Raw genomic sequence first — 21,845 nt, forward strand, 5'->3', positions numbered from 1 at the left:
GTTTGGAATTCTGGACCGGGGATGGCGCACCTGAGCCGAATGTCTTCTCTACCTGTGACTGCTACGTGCGAGGAAATAAGGTTGCCCAGGGCACATAGGGTACTCGGCAGCAGCAGGGAAGCAGGAGGAGAGGTGGAAGACCACAGGTGTGAGGCACTGAAAACTCCGGGGGGAAATATGCCTGCCAGAAGGGGCAAGCCATGGTTGAATCTAGAAAAGTAGAACTTTGATCATGTCCTTGGTAGTGGAAAGGGCCAATTTATCTGACTCTGTCATGCCTTAGGTTAGAAGATAAATTTTCCATCAGATCAGCCAATTGATTTTCTCTGAGACTGTAGCATTGACCAGTCCAGTCTTTAACTGGGTAGCAGTACTGAGTGGGGAATGTTTTGGTAGGGAACATAAATGTATTAAAGAACAGCCCTTGTTCTTTCATAAATTTATATATAATTTAATAAATACAAATAAATATAATTTAAATTTAATAAATATTTAATAAATTTATTAAAAATAAATTTTAAAAGAACAGCCCTGGTTCTTTTTAATTTTTTTTTTTTTTTTTAGAGATGGGGTCTTGCTCTGCTCTCCAGGTTGGAGTACAGTGGCACCATCACAGGTCACTGCAGCCTCCAATTTCGAGCAGCCCTTATTCTTAATCTAGAAATTAAGAAGGCAGGTATATTGAAGAGAACATTGACCCAGAAGCATAAAAGCTTGGGTTTTAATTCTCTACCCATTAACAGCTGTATGACCCTCGTTAAATCATCGTCCTCTATGAGCCTCAGTGTGCTTGTTACTAAAATGGCATCATAAACTGGTTCTCATGGAGTCTTACGTTCATGGAGATCATGTTTCTGAAGGGGCTTTCTAAAGCACAAAGCACTGCCTGATGTTAATTATCCACTGGCTTAGAGATCAATCTGTTAGGAACATGATTAATTGGACCCTGTCCTCCTGGATCCCCGTTAGCCCAAAGAAAACTGAAAGGAACTGAGCTTGGGGTGGCTGCAGCGCTGAAGATGAAGGACCTAGTAAAGTTCCTCTTTCTTGCAGGCCCTCAACCGGTCCAGCCTGCCCACTGAGATTTTTGCAGTTGGCAATGATCAGACCCCAGCCTGAGTTGAGCCTGCTTCAAAAGCTCCCAATACGTTCCATGGCAATTGTCACTTTTTGCTGAGCTCTTCATCCTGTCCCGAAAGGCCAGGGGTGTACAATGCTGTCACCACACCCTGGCAGCCTGGGCTGGCCTGCCTAACCCAGAAGATATCATTCTTATGCACTCTGAGGGCTTCTGACGTATTCACATAATCACTCACAGATCTTTTCCTCACCTGCTGGTGTCTTAGATTTATTCAGGTTCTTGGGCTTCCGTTTTCTGGTTTGAATCCCCTCTTTCCGCATTGCAAGAGGCCTGGGGACCTGGAGGGTCACAAGTCAATACATATGGTTTTCCATTTCTACATAATCTGCTACAGCACTGAAAGTCACACACCTGCTGCAAGAAGGCAACACCTAAGCAATCTCTCCACAGAGGCTGGGGCTCAGACGGTGTGCACAGGCCCCTGGAATTCAGCAAGAAAGAAATCAATTCTGTTTTTAAAGAACTTATCGAGCACCTACGTGATGTGATGGGGACTTTACTAGAGCCTGGAGAATAGGGCACGAAAGACACACAGTTCCTACCCTCAGAAATTCAGAGACAAGTAGAAATAAGCAGACTCTGGTAGGTGATATAAAAAGACAGAGAAACATGAAACTGTCCTGGGGTGAGGAGTGGGAAGGAGGGGCACGTGAGGATATCAAGGAAGGTTTCAGTGTGGAGGTGACACCTGAGTTTGTAAAAGGTTTTGAGTAGACAGAGGCAGGCATTTCAGGCAGCAGAGACAGAATGTTCAAAAGCCTTTATCATCCACACAAGGACCCTGAAAACAAAAAGTGGGTGCTAGGCCAGGCACAGTGGCTCATGCCTGTAATCCCAGCACTTTGGGTGGCAGAGGTAGGAGGATTACTTGAATCCAGGAGTTCAAGACCATCCTTGGCAACATAGTGAGATCCCATCTCTACAAAAAAGTTTTAAAATTAGCTGGGCATGGTGGTACATGCCTGTAGTCGCAACTACTTAGAAGGCTGAGATAGGAGGATCACTTGAACCCAGGAAGTCGAGGCTGCAGCAAGCCGTGATTGTGCCACTGCACTCCAGCCTGGGTGACGGAGCAAGGCCCTGTCTCAAAAAGGGGCGAGAGTGAGGGGTGCTATCAATAATTGTGCTGGGAAAATTGGCCTCAACAGCAACAGCCCCAGCGAGTTGAGATGTAACATCACTCTACTTATAGCAGCTCTGTACAGCATTGGGTCTGGCTGGAGCCACTGGTGCTTCTATGAACGGTGGGGAGCAGTAAGAGATTATTCTAGAGACTGCCCTGTGACCAGGTTCTGAGATAAAATGTGCCTGGACAATACTTTGACCACAGTTCTGTTGGGAGGCAGGCCCCACAGCCATTCACAGATGCCTAAGCCAGTCCTGGGGAGCAGGACTGCAGGGTGCCTTCCCCACATCTGGTTTCTCTTAGGCTGAGCCAAGTCTTTTAGCCCATTCTATGCTATGCTTGTCTACCATGTGGGATCGATAAAGGCCACACCTGCAAATACAGAAAGAAAAGCAATTACTGCTTCAGAGACATGAACATGGAATGGTTAAGCGAGAAATGCACCAGCATATGTGAACTTGAACTTGCCTCCTATTTAACTGTGGGTAGATGGGGCAGCATTTGCACCCCCCTAACCCACCATCTGCCTATCTGTGACTCTATACCCAGACCCCTATTTTCCACCTTGTGGGAGGGTGTCCTCCCTCACCCCATCCCCCTAACTATGCCTCAAATGTTCAAGCCCATTCCAGCCTCAGAAGAATCTTCCCTTCATGTTAATCTCCATTCATTTAGGTATGCCTTTTTTTTCAGTTGCAGTAAAATAAAATACATGTAACTTAAGATTTACCATCTTAACCATTTTTAAGTATATCGTTCTGCAGTGTTAAGCACATTCACTGTTCTGCAGCCCTCACCACCATCCCCAGAACTCTTCTCATCTTGCAAAACTCAAACGCCATACCCATTAAACATCACTCCTCATTCCCCCTTTCCTCAGCCCCTGACAGTCTCCATTCTACTTTCTGCCTCCATGGATTTGACACGTGGTGTCAGGGGCCAGAATTCCCTTCCTTTTTAAGGCTGAATAATACCCTACGTGTATGTATGTCACACTCTGTGTACCCGCTCATTTCCCCGTGGACACTTGCGTTGCTTCCATCTTTCTGCATTTGTGAGCCATGCTGCTATAAACAGGAGTGTACAAATAGCTCCGAGACCCTGCCTTTAATTCTTTTGGGTATATATCCAGAAATGGTATGCTGGATCATGTGGTAATTTTATTGTTTTATTTTCTGAGAATATTATCTTTTGAATACCTATATAATATTTCCCAATAAGTTTCTTGTACCATTCCCATATTGAAGAATAATAGTTTAACCATTTTCCTTCCAAAGGTTTTTTCCCCTCCATTTTTGCTATTACAGTGATTAACAAACACCCTTATATATATTCTTTGCAGAAAGAAATGTTTTCTTATGAATGTTCATAACTTCAGCTATTTGTTTGTTCATTATAACAAGAAATCATGAAAAGATACACGAGATTAAGTTAATAACAGCCCTCTCACTCCACTACCGTAAATCCTATCCCAATGAGGCAACTGGATTTAACAGCCTGTTATATATTCTTACATTTAAAAAAAATTCTCAAACACGTGTACACATATGTATCTATTGACGTGGTTTGGCTGTGTCCCCACCAAAATCTCATCTTGAATTGTAGCTCCCATAATTCCCACGTGTTGTGGGAGGGACCTGAGGGGAGATAATTGAGTCACAGGGTGGTTTCTCCCATACTGTTCTAACTGTAGTGAGGAAGTCTCATGAGAGCTAATGGTTTTATAAGGGGAAACCCCTTTTGCTTGGCTCTCATTCTCTCTTGCCTGCTGCCATGTAAGACATGCCTTTCACCTTCCGCCATGATTTTGAGGTCTCCCCAGCGATGTGGAACTGTGAGTCCCCTAAACCACTTTTTTATTTTGAGTATGTCTTTATCAGCAGTGTGAAAACAGACTAATACACCTATACATGTATATTTGTGTGTATGTATTCACCCATCCGCTGGTCTGTCCACTCATCCCATATGTATGTGTGTTTACTGCGCCTTCAACACTCATAGTATGGGGTCATGCTACATATATTTCTTTGCAATGTGCTTTTTCATTTTCTAGATCAAGATACATGGCTCTAGATTACTATTTTTAAATTTCTCCTCAATATTCCACATTTTGGGATATACCAGAATTTTTTCAACCATTCCTTTATGGGGTTTTAAGGTAGTTTCTAGTTTTTGCCACCACAAACAATGCAGCAATAAATGGTCCAAAGGTCATCATGTACTGGTTATTTTTTATAGGCTAGTTTCCCAACAGTAGACCTGCCAGATATAAAGGTGTTTATGGGTTTTAACCTTTAAAATACCACTAAGTTAATAGATGCAGTTATTCAAATACAAATCAATAATACATGAGAGTATCTAATTCCCCAAATCCATAGCAGCACACATTTTAATTTTTGCCAAATATATGGGCAACATAGGGACTTTCGTGGTCATTTTCAGGTACATTTCCCCGATTTTTAGTGAGATTCAGCATGTCTGCACATGCTCATGGCTATCTGGATAGCTTCTGTGAGGTGTCAGTTTGTATCTGTTGCCCATTTGGGGGAAGTGGGGGAAAGATCAATTGTTCTTTTCTTACTAGGCTATAAGGTCTATCTGTTTCTGGTTTGGTTTTAATTTAACTTGTATTTGAACAATTAAGACTTGCAAATGTACCGTCTAAGGTACCAAGGGGGTACACAGCAAAAAGAGTGTCCTTCCAATCCCTTCCCCCCAGGACCCCAGTTTTTCTCCTGGAGGCACCCCATGTACACATATATGCATACATGTGACCATGTGACCAACCTCTACATATCCTACCAGAGGTGTTCCGTGTACATGGAAGCAACCACGTATAAATTATGTTCTTCCTCATATTTATAAAAATAGTGCCATAGTAAGTAGTGTTCTGCACCTTGCCTTTTTGTTAACACTGTATAATGGAGAATGTTCCAATAAAAATGTAAAGAGTTTTGTAGAAGCTCCTTGTAATTCTGGAAATATTAACCCTTTTTCTGGTACTGTGTGTATTGGTCTTTACATTCCCTAGCTATCATTTCCAGGCACTAATAGTAAATATTTACAAAATCAAATCTATCTAACTATTTTTATATGGCTAAAAAGTTTTAAAATATTGTTTAAGAAGTTCTCCCATCCCCAAAGTTATATAAATACTTCCCCTTACATTTTCTTCCAGTGTTTTTATCGTCTGATTTTTTTTTTTGTAGTATTTTATTGTCTAATATTTTTATTTTTTGGAGACAGGGTCTCACTTTGTAACTCAGGCTGGAGTGCAGTGGCATAATCAGAGCTCACTGCAGCCTCAAACTCCTAAGCTCAAGCCATCCTCCTATCGCAGCCTCCTAAGTAGCTGGGACTAGAGGCATGCACCACCATGCCCAGCTAGTTTTTTTTTTTTTTTTTCAGTGGAGACAGAGTTTCCAGGTTGGTCTTGAACTCCTGAGCTCATGCAATCCTCCTGCCTCGGCCTCCCAAAGTGCTGGGATTACAGGCATGAGTCATGATGCCTGGCCTTACTTTTAGTTTATTTCAAAGATATTTTACATTTAATATCTTTCATTCACCTAAGTTTATTTTTGTTTAAGTAGGAGGTGGAGGTGATGCTTTCCTTTTGTTTTCCAAATGAACAGCCAATTTTGTCAATGCAACTATCCTTAAGCTTCTTATCCACTGAATCGAAATGCCGCCTTTGTTGCCTACCAAGCTGCTATACATAAATATGGCCTGCTCATCTGTAAAATGGAAAATTCACTTAAGCAATGTAAAGGACGGAAGAGGCCAGCAAAGTTGTTGAAAGTCCCTTCCAAATCTAAGTATCTTTGTTAAGAAGGGAAAATGAATGCTAGTCCAAAGGAGGAAGACAAGTGATGACTGAGAGATGGGCATCAGAAGGCAAGGATGCCGCATGGGCGTGGGACCCACGTACCCCATGGAGCTTCATGTAGAGGCCACAGGCATTGCACACAGGCTCGCCCTCCGCATTGCGGCGCCACAGCGTGGTGGTAGTGGTCTGGCAGTTGGCACAGGAGAGGCCCACTCGGCGGGAGGCGGACTGCAAGACAGGAAACAGACCCTTCATGTCCAAGTAAAAGGGGGGCACTGCCCCTTCCACCTCGCGTGCGACTGCGGAGTTGGGCCTCCCTAACGGGAGGCAGGGCTGGGCCCTAATGACCCTGCATGAGATCTCTGACCTGTGACAGCACCTAACTCTCCTGTCACCTGAGCCACTGCGAGAAGTAAATCAGAACAAGGTTGCTGCTGCATGAGGAGAGTGAACGTGGGCACTGAAGACCTGGTTTCCAGTCCTACCATCATTCACCATCAGGCAAATAACCCAGTGGGTGCCGGACACTGCCGGAAGGAAAGCTTCTCCTGAAAGAAGCTGCAGGTGCCAGGCACAGATGGAGAGTGAGGAATCATGGTGTCCAAACGGTATCAAAGTCTAAATGGCCCTGGGACCTCAAGAAAGGGAGGCACCAGGGTGTATCCCCTCTGTTCTTCCCTCCTTAATATAGTGCAATCTGGTTGGTGTTGATCAGAATCAAATTATATTAAAAAGGAGCATGAAGCCAAGAACCAAGCCCCAGGCCCAAACTCTTCCCCAGCCACGGGGCCCAGCACAAGCTGCTTGCACTTCTGAGCTTTGGGATTTGCTAACTGATCAACTGAGGTCAGGATAGAGACCAGCCTCTGAGGTGACCTTCCTTGCAGGGCTGGTGTGGATGGAGGAGACACTCCAGTCAACACTGGAGTGGGAACCAGGAAACCTGGATGGGAGACTCAGTACCTTAGTGGCTGTGAGCAAGGCCACTAGCTTTTCTGAGCCTCACTTTACGTTTCTGTGTGCTGAAGAGGTTGAACTGGACAGCCTGGATCATTCTGGTGGCTCCAGCTAACTCTGAAGTTGTGAGAGTTATGGTGGAGCTCTCACCCATCTAATCCCCTGATCCACACCCTCAAGTTCCAAAATCAAAACCAGAGGGTGTCCCACCAAGGCGAGAGCCCTGCAGCCAGGTGCCCAGAGGAGGCCGCGAGGCAGGTGCTTACCAGCCGGCGCTGGGGCTTGATGAGCGGCCGGTTGATGCCGTTCATCTTGTGGTAGAGGCCGCAGGCGTTGCACAGATAGTGACCCGTCCCATCTCGCCTCCAGAGTGGGGTGGACATAGCCCCACAGTTGACACACTCTCTGCCTTCTGAGAAGTCGTCAAACATATCTACTGAGTTGGGGAGAACAGACAAGAAAAGACACAGAGGATTAATTCTTTGTTTACGCCCATCTCTTACATCTGAGAATCTAGAGAGTGCAGAAACAATACACTTTCCTTGGAAGGAGAAGACCACCTTGGGCTGCTCTTGCTCTTCCTCACTCTGACTTCAGCCCCTGCCCCCTAATCCCAGACACTGTGAGCTCCCCTGAGCATGAGAAGAGGAAAGGTTGCAGTGATCAGCCGCGTCCTGGGCTGGGAGGCAGGACACCTGGATTTCAGTCCAGATATCACATTAAGAGCCTGCAGCCCCAGGCCTCTCACCTCACACTGAGGTCCACGCAAACCTTCTTGCGCTCTCTTTTTCCTTTTCAAAGTTAGTAAGATTACTTTTCCCTTTGCATAAAGGTATAAATATTTACCTTAGGAAAATCAGTGCCAAAATATATAAGGAAAATCCAGATTGTCACTAATGTTTTCAGCATTTGGTTCTATTGTATATTTTGTAAGACTGTATTTTATTCTTTTTATCAGAGACAGAGTCACTCTGTCACCCAGGCTGGAGTACAGTGGTGCAATCATAACTCAGTCCAGCCTTGAACCCCTGGGCTCAAGTGATCCTCTAGCCTCAGCTTCCCAAAGTGCTGAGACTACCTGCATGAGCTACTGTGCCTGAGCTACTGTGCCTGAGCTACTGTGCATGAGCTACTGTGCCCAGCCCTTTGTGAGACTTTTCTGTTTTTGAGGTGGAGTTTCACTCTTGTTGCCCAGGCTGGAGTGCAATGGCGCAATCTCAGCTCACTGCAACCTCTGCCTCCCGGGTTCACGCGATTCTCCTGCCTCAGCCTCCCAAGTAGCTAGGATTACAGGCATGCACCACCACACCCAGCTAATTTTGTGCTTTTAGTAGAGATGGGGTTTCACCATGTTGGTCAGGCTGGTCTCGAACTCCTGACCTCATGTGGTCCGCCCACCTTGGCCTCCCAAAGTACTGGGTGAGTACACCACACCCAAGCTTGTGAAACTTTCATATGTTGATATATATTTTTGCCAAGCTATATAATTCTGAGTCTGTGTGGGTCTTTTGCTTAATACCAAAACATTTTCTCAATGAGAAATTCTTTATAAACTCATTTTATAAAATTCTTTATAAACACATATCATTATTCCATCATATAAACGTGCCATCATTTAACTAGTATCATTCAACTATTAATTTTCTTTTCTTTTTTTTTTTTTTTTTTGAGAGTGGAGTCTCGCTGTGTCGCCCAGGCTGGAGTGTGGTGGCGCGATCTCAGCTCACTGCAAGCTCCGCCTCCCGGGTTCCCGCCATTCTCCTGCCTCAGCCTCCCGAGTAGCTGGGACTACAGGCGCCGCCACCGCACCCGGCTAGTTTTTTGTATTTTTAGTAGAGACGGGGTTTCACCGTGTTAGCCAGGATGGTCTCGATCTCCTGACCTCGTGATCCGCCCGTCTCGGCCTCCCAAAGTGCTGGGATTATAGGCTTGAGCCACCGCGCCCGGCCCAACTATTAATTTTCATCCAATTTTGGATTCTTGTTACGTAAACACTGCTTGTTTTGTGCATAAATCTGTGCATTTCTAGTTATTCCTTAGGATACAATCCGAGAAGTGGAATTTCTGAGTCAAAGGCACTAGATTTATTTTAAGTTTTTGGAATTTTCTAACCGTCCAGCAAAAAAACCGCTTCATTCATTCATTTTTTCTGTTTTAATATACCTGTATGGGCTGCTGCATCATAGTTTGACATTTTTCTTGCTTATTGGTATATAAAATAAAGGTGTATACTATAAGCAATGGCACCTTAGAGCTGCTCACAGGAGCGGAGCGTCTCCCCGACTACCACAAGGCTGCTGGGTCTGCCGCTCCCTTCACTCGCTCACTCCTCCCGCCATCACCTTCATCGTCCATGTCTACAGAACGTTACAACTGACAGGTTCCACTTGTGTCCATTCTCCTCACCCTGATGAGACAGGCTGGGCCAGTTTTCTTATTCCCTGTAGTCTATATAAAGCCTGGCTCACAATCTCCAGAAGTCTCTCTGACTTCATGTTATCCTAATTTGCTGTCCCTAAACACATCTACCTTGGTCTCCAGATTCTTCCTATGCTGCTGCCAGAGGCAAGGGCAGATTCTTCTCTAGTGGAGAGGGGAGCTTTTATCGAGTTGGGAGGACAGGTGGTGAAGAGCTCTCTTTCCAACAGGACCCAGCCCGGGAGGGGGTTAAGGTTGCACCTTTTGCTAGTTCTGTGGCCCAGCTACTTGCTCTAAGGGAATGTGGGCCAGAGAAAAGCATGGTGGGGGGCCCTCCCCCCAACTCTGGGTACACAAACAGTCATTTGCACCTGCAAACAGGTAGCTGTGTGTCCACACCGAGTAAACAGTGTGCAGGTGTGAGGGGCTATTTGCTCAGGCCAGGGAGCGGAGCACAGGCGTCACAGCAGAGGCTATTTTTACACCTGGGTCACACTGACAGCCTCTACCAAGGTCGCCTGCCCTCAGACCCATACATGAGATGCGGCCACTCCTGCCCATGACTTGTTCACAGCTGGACCCCCACAATTAACACTACTGTTGCCACCTCTACAGTCAGTGCCTATGGCCTGTCAGCCTCACTTCTTTCATCCAGGCCTGCTCATGAGGGGATTCGAAAGGCCAGGAATTTACAAAAGGACATTAGACCAAGCCAACTCCACAGCAGGAGGGGGGCACAGGCAACGTCGTCACTTTGTTGGGTGTCAGCAATAAACACTAGGTGGCACTACCATCTCAAGATTGAACCAAGACGCACAGTCTGGCCTGAATGACACTTGGACATAGAGGCCTTGTAAGATCACCTTTCCAGTCCAAACCTAGCACAACTCTCTCATTCTGGTTTCCTTTTTTATTTTATTTTTCTCTTTAGAGACGGGACTCTGTCACCCAAGCTGGAGTGCAGTGGTGCAATCGTAGCTCACTGCAGCCACCAACTCCTGGCCTCAAGAGATCCTCCTGCCTCAGCCTATTTTTCTTTTTCTATCTTTTTTTTTTTTTTTGAGACAGGGTCTCACTCTGTTACCCAGGCTGGAGTGCAGGGGGCCCTGCAACCGCAAGCTTCCTTAGTACCTGGGACTACAGGCATACACTACCATCCCCAGCTAATTTTTGTAGAGATGGGGTTTCGCCATGTTGCCCAGGCTGGTCTCAAATTCCTGGGCTCAAGTGATCCTCCTGCCTTGGCCTCCCAAAATGCTGGGATTACAGGCATGAGCCACTGCACCCAGCCCTATTTTCCTTTATTATGAAAAAATTCAAACATATTCAGAAGTGGACAGAATATGAAAGAGAACTCTGACTTAACCATCACATCCAGTTTCCAATCATTTGTGGTCAATCTTGTTTTATCTATACCTCCATTCACTTTCCTCCATATTGTGCTACTGAAGAAAATCCCAGACTTCTATTATTTTATTCACAAATATCTCAGTATGTTGCTCTAACAGATAAAGAATCACACTCTTAAAAATAAGCAAACTGGCTTCTCTCCTACATTCTGGTTCATTTAAGTCAAAAACATCTCATAATGTGTTCCTCTTGTTCGGTGGGGAGATTCTCTTTTCTTCTCACAATTATTGTTTTATATGCAGGAATGGAGTGTTTTTTTTTCTTCTTCCCACACTACACTGATGTAAAGAAAAACCTTTTTTGAGACAGGGTCTCACTCGGTCCCCCAGGCTGGAGTGCTGTGATCTTGGCTTACTGTAGCCTCAACCTCCTGGGCTCAAGCACTCCTTCCGCCTCAGCCTCCCAAGTATCTGGGACTACAGGTGCCTGCCACCATGCCTTGCTAATTTTTTTTTTTTTTGTATTTTTGGTAGAGACAAGCTCTCACTATGTTGTACAGACTGGTCTTGAACTCCTAAGCTCAAGCGATTCTCCCACCTCAGCCTCCCAAAGGGCTGGGATTATGGGTGTGAGCCACCGTGCCCACCCCAGAACCGTGTGCCCCCCAGAATCTTATTAAAGGACCCAGGAATCCCTGGAGCGTCCTCTCAGCTGCTGACTCACCTTTGGCTGCCTTGAGAACCCAACACACAGGTCTGCCTCGGAAGCCCCTGCAGGCAAACGTCAAAGTTGGGTCACGCATTCAAGCAACTATTTTACTGTCCAGGTAAAGTCACTGGAGGTTGCCAAATATGTACTTGTCACCAACAAATATTTACTGAGCATCTGCTATTTAATCACTCTGTTAGATGTCACAGGAGCTAGGAGGAAACCCAGGTCTCAGAATGCTAGTGATCTATTTGGACAACTTGGATTTGAATATCAATAATGAGTAATAATATTACTCAGTTTGTTTTTAGAACATACCCTCAGCAGAGTGGGGGACTCATGGCAGACCCTAATTGTCTAGGGCAGAAAGTGTGGAATTCCCACCAGCATAAAAGTCCCACTGTGATAGAAGGGTCGGGGATTACCAAAACAGCCCAAGTAAAGGCTATGCTTCCTAAAGACACCCAACAGACACTCTGCAACACCTCCAAATCTGCAGAGGTTTCCATATTTCTGACCACAAAATCTTGCCATCCAACCCGGTCAATGAAATGTTACACACATTTTTAAACAATGACTATAAAAACAAGGTAATCATAGAGGAAAATGTTGACCCTATAATGTTAAATGACAAACACAGCACTAAGTCCCAAACTAGCACTCACATCTGGTATGAACCTCGGTAAGCACCACTTCTCATTCCTTCCTAGGAAAGGTACTGAGAGGGAAGAATGATTCTGAAGCCAGGGGGCACAGCTGTGGCCTCGGATGCAGCCCCTCCCACCCAGTGCTGGCATCCCAGGAACTGCTCCAGCCACTTGGAAGGCATCACCCACGTTTGGAGGAAAGACTTGTAATAATGGTTGTAAAGTACTTTGCAAATGAGAGGAAAAACTTACAACAATGGCTGTAAAGTGCTTTGCAAACATCAAATGAGATAACAATGATGGATTATTGTTAGGAGGCTGAAGTTGGAGGGGTCAGGAGGGAATGGGAGAGACCATGACAAACCTTGGCGCTGGTTATTGGAGGAGGGGAGGACAGATAAAAGAGCTAGGAGACTGGGGAATCTGACCTTTCTTAGACCACTGGGGCTATGCTCAGGATTGTCTGTCGCTCTCAGCCATCAGGTTTGAGACTGCAAGCCGGGAACCAACTGACAGCAAGGCTGACCGTGTACACTTACTCGGTCTCCAAGTTGTTGCTCATGGAAGTATGAATTAATGATTAGTTTAGCAATGAAAAGCACAAAATAAACTATGTCCTAACTCCAAGGATGGGGATCTCACTCCTCACTTCCATCCATACCTTGCTAAAACAAAGTTTTTTTAAAGAGGAAACAAAGTCTGATAGTCTGATTTCTCAGACATCCAGTGCAATATGGATGTTCCTATGAATTAAGGCAAACTACTCCCACCCTAGTGCCTGAAAGAAGAATGTAGGCCAGGAGGTTGAAACATCCCACCCCTGACTTCCCTACAAAGAACTGACGCAACCAGAGGCAAAGACTGCGACCTCTCCTCTCCTCTGACCTGCTCCATCCATCTTGGGGAACCCACCCACCCCAACAAGGGGAAGCCAATCAGGGCTGGGAGAGGGAAGGCATGGGAGGAAGAAAGGGAGAGGAATCAGAGGCCAGGGTCACGGTTCCGCTCTCCACTCCCTCCCCTGGGCACTGCTGGCTGCTGGGGAGACAGCTCAGGCCACTACTGCCGCCCCATCGGCGCCACAGAGCCTGGTCTGCTCTCCTGCAAATGCGCCCCTCAGACCTCCATCTGCTGGGGAGAGCTGGTGTTGAGCCCCAGCTTGCGCTGGAAAGAGCCTCACCCTCATGCCTGGAGGCAGAGGTGATGGGTCTCGGCCCCTTCACTGCAATGTCTGAAGCTCAAACATTTGCCATGTGTCTGTCTACGCGCCCCTGTACGAGTGCTAGACATAATGAACATGGTGGAAAAACCCACGCTAACTCCTTGCCCTAAGTTGTTTTGGTCTAGCTGGGGATGCACAACTCAAAGCTAATCGCTACCTTTGAGGTGACAAACTGCAGTGGGCCTGGGCCTCACACCGGTGCCCAGTCCACCACCTCCAGCTTCAGATCTTCAGCATAATGGACGTTCAGGGAGAGACACATCAACAGTGGAAAGGGCCCGTGCCCGGGGCAGCTGGGCAGTGCTACACAAGAAGGGCCAGGGGGGCCAAGGAGATGCAACCCAGAAGGCTTCTTGGAAAAGGCCAGACCCCGTCCCAGACTGGGCAGGAGGGGAGGGACCTGCCCAGAGACCATTCCCTGGGAACTAAAAACGTTTCAGAGCGAAGTCTCAGCCTCGCCCAGAGGTCCCTTGCTGAACCCCAGGCCCACGTCCCATCCAGAGTTCACTAGAGATGGAGCCTGGATTTCCCGACAGGCCTGGATCTGTCCCTGCGGCTGGCGCCTGCGTGTGGGGCACGAGGCCCAAACAAAGCCTGAGGTTTTCCTGGCAGCTCTTGAGCCCTGCGTCTTCTGGGCTTCGTCAGGCTCGGCAGATGCCTGTGACAGGAGGCTGTCTCGGGGAGGCCCACACAGCTCCAGCGGGCTCCGGCGAGGGGATGAAATCACCTATTTTGGAAGCTCCTGCAGCTGCTGAACAGAGGAGGTTACCGGTTACCGCCCACCTTGCAGAGTCACCCCACAGAGTCCAAGGCCTCTGCTTCTGACCCTTATAAAGCACAAGACCCCAGGACGCTGGCTGGCTGGAGTGACGGAATGTGACTCGGTTTTTTTTTTCTTTTTCCTGAATCACAAACAGGCAAGGACATTGTGAAAGGAAAAAAAAAAAAAAAAACAAAAAAGACAAAAACAAGAATGGGGGTGGGGGGACGTACAGAGAGACAGAGGAGGAAGAGGTTGAAGATCAAATGATAGAGGAAAATACACCTGCTCATACGCAAAGACGTTTTACAAATGACAGAGAAAGATGAGCTTGAAGGCTGTAACATGCAACCACACCTGTCACGGGAGGAACTGTGGAAAGGCTCCAGCCCCAACACCTTGGGCCCCAGCGGCTCCTCCCTGGAGGTCTAAGAACTCCCAGCACCTCTGCACCTGCCTGGTCTGTGCTCATAGCAGGGTCAGCGTGGGAGGCCAGTCCAGGAGAGGGATGGCAATGGAGGAATGTTCATGTGCTTTAGAAAACAGATTCTGCCCGGGGCCACAGAGCTAATCAACAGCAGAGATGGGATCAAACCCAGGCTGGCCAGTCAGCCTCTTAACCGCAGGCCAGGGTCCCACCAGCTCTGCCCACAGATTCTTGGCCATCCCTGACCCTTTCCCCAGCGGCAGTAGCTGGCAGCAGAGAGAAAATCAGTCTTGATTTGACCTGTGAGCAGCAAGGGCTATAGGAGTCCAGAGCCCAAGCGTGTTCTGTTTTCCCAGCGTGTCTGATCCCAGAAGTGTCCCAGCATCTCGGTTTCCATGCTTCTCAGCTCACCCACTTGGGAAATGCTTCCTGGCCTTCATCATTGTCAAGATTAGATTTTGAGACCTTCAAGAACCCCTACACGTGGGTCTATAATTATGGCATAAAGATTTCCCCATAAAATGCAGGATCAGTTGTTGGCTCCAAGAGAAATGTAGGATGCTTCTGAATTCAAATTTGAGCCTCTGCAATGACAATGCCATAGAGCTAAGTCCGTGAACTTGTGGACTGTTGCATTACTCTCACATGACTTTTTTTTTTTTTGCAATGGGGTCTTGCTCTGTCACCCAGGCTGGAGTCCAGTAGCTCAGTCACAGCTAATTGCAGCCTCGACTTCCTGGCCTCAAGCGATCCTCCTGCCTGAACCTCCTGAGTAGCTGGGACTACAGGTGAATACCACCACGCTCAGCTAGTTTTTGTAGCATTTTGTAGACATGGGGTCTTACTATGTTGCCCCGGCTGATCTGGAACTCCTGAGTTCAAGCAATCCTCCCGCCTCAGCCTCCCAAAGTATTGGTATTACAGGCATGAGCCACCACTTCTGGCCACAAGCACTTTCTTGAAGCAAATGAAACAAAAGCATTGTGGTGAAAATGACTTCATTTGCTGTATCTCGACACTAAACATGCAGACTCCCAGAAAATGGTCACCACGGTCCCTTCCCACCAGAGAACTGCAGGCTGGGATACCATTTTAAAAACGGGCAAAGGGCCAGGTATGGTGGCTTATGCCTGTAATCCCAGCACTTTGGGAGGCCGAAGCGGGTGGAACACTTGAGGTCAAGAGTTCAAGGCCAGCCTGGCCAACATGGTGAAAGCCTGTCTCTACCAAAAATATAAAAAATAGGTGGGCATGTTGGTGCACCCCCGTAATTCCAGCTACTCGGGAGGCTGAGGCAGGAGAATTGCTCAAACCCAGGAGGCAGAGGTTGCAGTGAGCTGTGATCATGCCACTGTAGTACAGTCTGGGAGACACAGTGAGACCCTGTCTCCAAAAAAAATGGAAAAGGAACAAAGAAAAGAAGGGAATACTGAAAGACTGCAGTGAGCTCTACATTTCTATTTGAAAACTCTCCCCAATGCCGGCATTTAGCCCCTATACCAATACATTTTTTACAAAGACTGTCTTGCCGGCTGTCACCCTCAGGTGAAAGAGCTGTGGAGTTTTCCTGGGGGCCTCCGTGTGGGAAGCTACGATCAGTCCCAGAGTGGAGGGGCCTGGGCCTCCCAGCTGCTGTGTCTGCAGAGACCCTGCCCGGCAGTCCCCACCCCGAAACCTGGGACAATGTTCTCCTCTTTGTGCTGTCCCCCTCCCCGGGTTAATCTGGGAGCCCTGTGACTCACCATACAAAATGGGACACTTCTGAGGGGGCACATTACTAATTATTCTTAAAGCACAATCTTAACACCAGGGTGTGTGGCAACCCTCTGCAGACCTCACTGTCAGACCTGCATCCCTGACATGCTGATCCCTCCTCTTCGTGTCTCCCTAGTGTCCCAGCTGACAGGTAATACGGCTTACTTGCCCCCTCCCAGACAAGCCACACGCAGCATGCCAGGAAAGAGGCCAGGACACCACATTGGGCGCTGGTTCCTGCAGCTCCTGGGACTTCCAGCTTCAAGCTCAGATACAGCCAGGGTAGCCCTGGCCGGGGAACAGCACTTGCAAATATTTACTCCTTCCTGGCCTCTGGGGACTGCATGCAAAGGGCGCCCCCGCCGCCGCTTCCCTGTCCACTGCCTTGTTGAGTTGGCTCGCTCTGCACATCCCCAGTCCTGCTGTGTGAGAGGCTGTGAGGGTCCAGGAGCAAGGGGCAGTTGGCACAGTGGTACAGTCTTAAAACCTGCAAGCTGGGTCTGGGCTATTCCGTGAACATTCAGAAGAGGAAACCAAGGTGCAGAGCAGGCCGGGCAAGTGCCTCATCTGAGCTCCCAGTCCTCGCCTTCCATAGCACCACACTGCTCTCCGCTGGACCCCGCCACCTGTAGCACCTGGCACACAGCAGAAGCTCCAGACACAACAGAAACTCCACACACACGACAAAAGCTCCGCTCACGACAGAAGCTCTGCACATAACAGAAGCTCTGCACACAGAACCATCGAGTTTCAACAAACCCAGTGCCTAGAGTCCCGTGAGGCGGCCGAAATGAGCTGGGCTTCCGGCCAGCCGGGCTGCCTGGCCACTGGGATGCCCTGTTCCTGGACACACACCATAATTCAGCTGTGAGAATTATCTATGCAGGGCCAGAAGTTTCCGTGTGTGTGTGTGTACACATACATGTGTGTATATATGTGTGTATGTAAAATCATATATAATGGATGTATATGGAAAATTACACCGCGTTGCACTAAAAGCCAGCCCACTCTTGCTAGCAATAAAACTGCTCTAATTAATTCACTGGAACACCTTGTTTTTAAAGGGAAAATGTCTATTTTTCAGATGTTCCTGCCAAATACTGGAAACAACCAAGATGCCCAGTGGTAGAAGAATGAATACAAAACAAAGTTTCAGTAAAGCCATACGGGAATTGGAGTTGGTTTATTAAATGACAACTGGATAGACTATGTTCTTCATATTTTCTCTTCCTGTAACATGGTTTAAATTAGTTAAATATGCAGTTAATTAAACAAGCATCTCTGCCTAGGCACTGCAGGATCGGAGGTGTTTATTTTCTTCCATTTCCTGGGATCCTCCCGGTCTGAAAGAAAAAATACAAAGTACTTTTTCCACTTTGGGCCCAGCTGCCTCCCCACCACAGTGGCAGCCCCATCTGGGCTCAGGCATCGCTATGGCACCAACTATTCCTCCCACCCTACAGAAAGAAAGGGAGAACCCCTCCCTTCGGGGTACAGTCCTAGCCAGGGTAGAAGGTACATGAAGAGCTTGCTGGTCACGCTGTGGACAAAGTCTGGCACTGGTCCTGGTTCTTCCAAGTCACTGTGTTGTGATGATACCCCTCTCTAGGCTCCTCCCAGCTTGCCTCAGTCATTTTAGTGTGCCCTGGGGTTGGGGGATGTGGGGAAGCAGACACTCTGGGTCTTGATGGGAAGCGTGACATGGTACAGCCCCACAGCCAGTGGGGAAAGCAATTTAGCAATATCTTATCAAAAGTATAAATGCATGTGTCACTTGATCCAGAAACTCCACTTCCAGGAATTTATCCTCCAGATTACTTTTGTGTAAAATGGTTTATATACAAGGAGATTCACTATGGCATGTTTTTCCATAGCAGAGGACTAGAAAAACTACTCTTACGTTCATCAATACAGGACCGGTTAATTCAATTAAGGCATACTTTGTAGCCATAAACAATGGTCTTGATGTACTGATATGGAATTCTTGCCAGTATATGCTGTGAAATATTAGAAGGCATGGACAATACATTGATATTCTCTTACAAAAAGAAGGGGAGAAGAATCTATACATGGATTTGTTTATATATACAATGAACATTTTTAGGAGGACAGACAAGAAACTGATCATACTGGTTGTTTCCAGGGAGGCATCTTGGTGGCTCATGGAGGTACTTCTCATTGTTTGCTGTTGTGTAACTTTTAAATACTCAACTATTTTAATGTTAATGTATTTCTTATTTGTGATAGTGATTTTTTTTTTTTTTTTTTTTTTTTTTGAGACAGAGTCTTGCTCTGTCACCCAGGCTGGAGTGCAGTGGCATGATCTTGGCTCACTGGAACCTCCATCTCCCAGGCTCAAGCAATTCTCCTGCCTCAGCCTCCCCAAAAGCTGGGATTACAGGTATATACCACCATGCCTGGCTAATTTTTGTATTTTTAGCAGAGATGGGGTTTCACCATGTTGGTCAGGCTGGTCTTGAACTCCTGACCTTAGGTGATTTGCCAGGCTTAAGCTCCCAAAGTGCTGGGATTACAGGTGTGAGCCACCGCACCTGGCCTATGATTCTTTTGTATGTTAAATAAAGTACAGAAATATGTTATGGGCTAGCATCATCACTCTTTCATGCAGTAACATTTTTAATTTAAAGCTGGGCAGGTTCCATTTTCAGATTTTTCCACAAAAGCATCTTTTCTCCCACCTTACTTTCCTACAAAAGCATCTTAATTCCCTAATAAGAAAATGGAACCCATTTCCCAAGTGGGTCCTTAGCTTTGCTGCACTCCTAAAGCTGTTGACCCACTGTCATCTCTCACAGCACCCTAGCTCCTGCCCCAGGGAGCCCCAGACTCAGCCCTGGGGAACCCTGGCCTGGCTTCTAATGCTCAGTGATATGGTCCTGGTTCCTTTTATTTATTAGGAAGACCACAATGGAGCTTTGGCCAGAGGAGACAAGCTGGGCTAGTCTGGGCCGTTTGACTCTGCAACCCCAGTTAGGAGCTGGCAGGACGGAAAAGGAATATTGAACAAATTGCCAGGGCAGCTCCCTCAGGGACCGAGACAATGGGTCTGCTGGGAGAGGCTTTTCCTTCCAGGCCCATGGCCTGCCGTCAGGAGGAAACAACTTCCCCTTCGCCTCTGGAATGGCAGCAGCAGCAGCCAGCTGGGAGATTTATGGAGATATAATGTGACCTCTTTATTGCCCTGAATGCTAGGGAGGCATTTCAGGGGAGATTTACGCCTTTCAGAAGAGGAGGCGAGCAAGGGTGTAGAAATTTATACGTGGGGACTGTTTTCCCCTCTCGGGGGTTTCTGGAGGATTACTTAATCAAACCAAGGTTAAGCTCCAATCGCCATCACTTTACATCTTCTTCTCCTGCTAATTCACCCAGTTACCCTTGTACCCTGAAAGCTTTTTGCATGAAATGTGGAGTCTAAGCCAAGTTGCAAGGGATCTGTTAAGTTCTGAGTTCATTTAACACAAAACAAAACAAAAAATAAGAATGAAGACCAGATTTCCAGGGCCAGGAGACAGTGCCCTGCAGCCATGGACCTGGGCAGCACACATTTTGCTTATATAGGCCTCAGATCCTCTTTGTGAAAGGAAGGTGTTAGACCAGATGACTTGGGTCCTTCCTAGTGTGAAAATCATCTAGATAATATCAGATCAAATGCTAATGCTATACCTTACTCTGCACCAGTGATTTTTCTGTCACTTTTTTTTTAAGCTGCAGAACTCTTTCTTCAAAGAAAATCTAATCTGAGGAAGCCCAACATTAAAGACAGAGGAATGCGGTGCACTGGGTGAAAGGTGGCTCCGTCTTCTGGCCAGCACTCCTTCAGGTCCACATCCACGCTTCCCGGGGCCTCGAGGAAGGTCCTCCAGCCTCTAGAGGGCGCCCAGCGCTGCAGCGTTCCTGCCAAGCGCTGTTCGGGGCTCGCCTGATGCGGTGACCCGGGTCCGCCGCCGGCTTCACGATCAGAAGCCTCGCAGACCAGACATGAAGGCAGGGGCCGGCGCAATTCCAGAGGCAAGCAGAGGTGGACGTCTTGGCCAACCGTCGTTTCACCTCTCTTGGTCTGGTCTCCACAACTCAAAAGTGCAGTAGTTGGAAAAGATGATTTCTTTTTTCTTTTCGAGACAGAGTCTCGCTGTGTCGCCCAGGCTGGAGTGCGGTGGCCGGATCTCCGCTCACTGCAAGCTCCGCCTCCCGGGTTCCCGCCGTTCTCCTGCCTCAGCCTCCCGAGTAGCTGGGACTGCAGGCGCCGCCACCTCGCCCGGCTCGTTTTTTGTATGTTTTTTTTTAGCAGAGACAGGGGTTTCACCGTGTTAGCCAGGATGGTCCCGATCCCCTAACCTCGTGATCCACCCCCGGTCGGAAAAGATGGTTTCTAGGCTCCTACTTGTGAAAGCATTCAACATGGCACTGCATTCTAATTCTCATTTATGTGTTTAGTCCCTGTCCCCTTCAATTTGTGTTTAAATTATGCAATTTTTAATTGCTACAAAAATTCAAACAGGCCAGGCATGGTGGCTCTGGTCTGTAATCCCACCCCTTTGTGAGGCCGGAGTATGGCTTGAGCTCAGGAGTTCAATACCAGCCTGGCAACATGGTAACTCTTAAAAAAAAATAATTAGCTGGGCGTGGTGGCCCTCGCCTGTAGTCCAGCTACTCCAGAGGCTGAGGTAGGAGGATCACTTGAGCCTGGGACTGCGGGACTGCAAGCCTGCAAGCGAGTTATGATCGCACCACCGCACTCCAACCTGGGTGACAAAGCAAAACCCTATCAAAAAAAAAAAAAAAAAAAAAAAACAGTACAGAAGAATGTCACATAGAAACAAAAGGTCCCAACAGGGCGCGGTGGTTCACGCCTGTAATCCCAGCGTTTTGGGAGGCCGAGGCGTGCGGATGACCTTAGGTCGGGAGTTCGAGACCAGCCTGAATAACATGGATAAACCCCATCTGTACTAAAAATACAAAATTAGTCAGCGTGGTGGCGCATGCCTGTAATCCCAGCTACTCGGGAGGCTGAGACAGGAGAATGGCTTGAACCCGGAAGGAGGTTGCAGTGAACCGAGATCGCACCATTGCGCTCCAGCCTGGGCAGTAACAGTGAAACTCAGTCTAAAAAAAAAAAGAAAGAAAGAAACAAAAGGTCTCCACCATCACCGTTATCCCATCCCCAGGGGCAGAGGTAGCTAAAAATTTTTCTATTTTTCCAGATATCTTCTACTTCATTAATGAACATTTTTATTTTTAGAAATTTTAAACTTACATAAAAACATAAAGGACACTGTAACAATTCTGTTTATTCCCCCGCCATCTGCTATCCAATCAATATATCGAATTTAGTGTATATCCTTCTAATTAATTTATATACTTCTACACACAGGTATAAATGTTCCTGTGAAGAACATAAGCATTACTTTGCAATTCTAAAGATTTACATGAATGCTTTCTTTAAAAAATATGAAATATTTCAGTCACTGAGAAAAAAAATATATAGCC

The 21,845-nt window shown here is 47.1% G+C and overlaps 1 protein-coding gene across 5 annotated transcripts in view; it reads right to left on the minus strand.

Annotated features, from left to right (window-relative positions):
* The window catches only part of GATA4 (GATA binding protein 4), an 85,363-nt gene that overhangs the window by 3,528 nt on the left and 59,990 nt on the right, over positions 1–21,845 (minus strand). For 3 of the 5 annotated variants that reach the window (XM_030938100.1, XM_010384586.2, XM_030938102.1), the window contains 3 exons: positions 7,317–7,486; positions 6,196–6,321; positions 1,332–1,419 (listed from right to left, as the gene is read on the minus strand). In XM_030938100.1, coding sequence (XP_030793960.1) covers positions 1,332–1,419; positions 6,196–6,321; positions 7,317–7,486 — 384 coding nt within the window. The remainder of the gene's footprint in view (positions 1–1,331; positions 1,420–6,195; positions 6,322–7,316; positions 7,487–21,845) is intronic. The other 2 variants (XM_030938101.1, XM_030938103.1) reach the window with 1 other exon arrangement.

Source organism: Rhinopithecus roxellana, chromosome 9, assembly GCF_007565055.1.
Source record: "Rhinopithecus roxellana isolate Shanxi Qingling chromosome 9, ASM756505v1, whole genome shotgun sequence".
Classification (NCBI taxonomy): Eukaryota; Metazoa; Chordata; class Mammalia; order Primates; family Cercopithecidae; genus Rhinopithecus; species Rhinopithecus roxellana.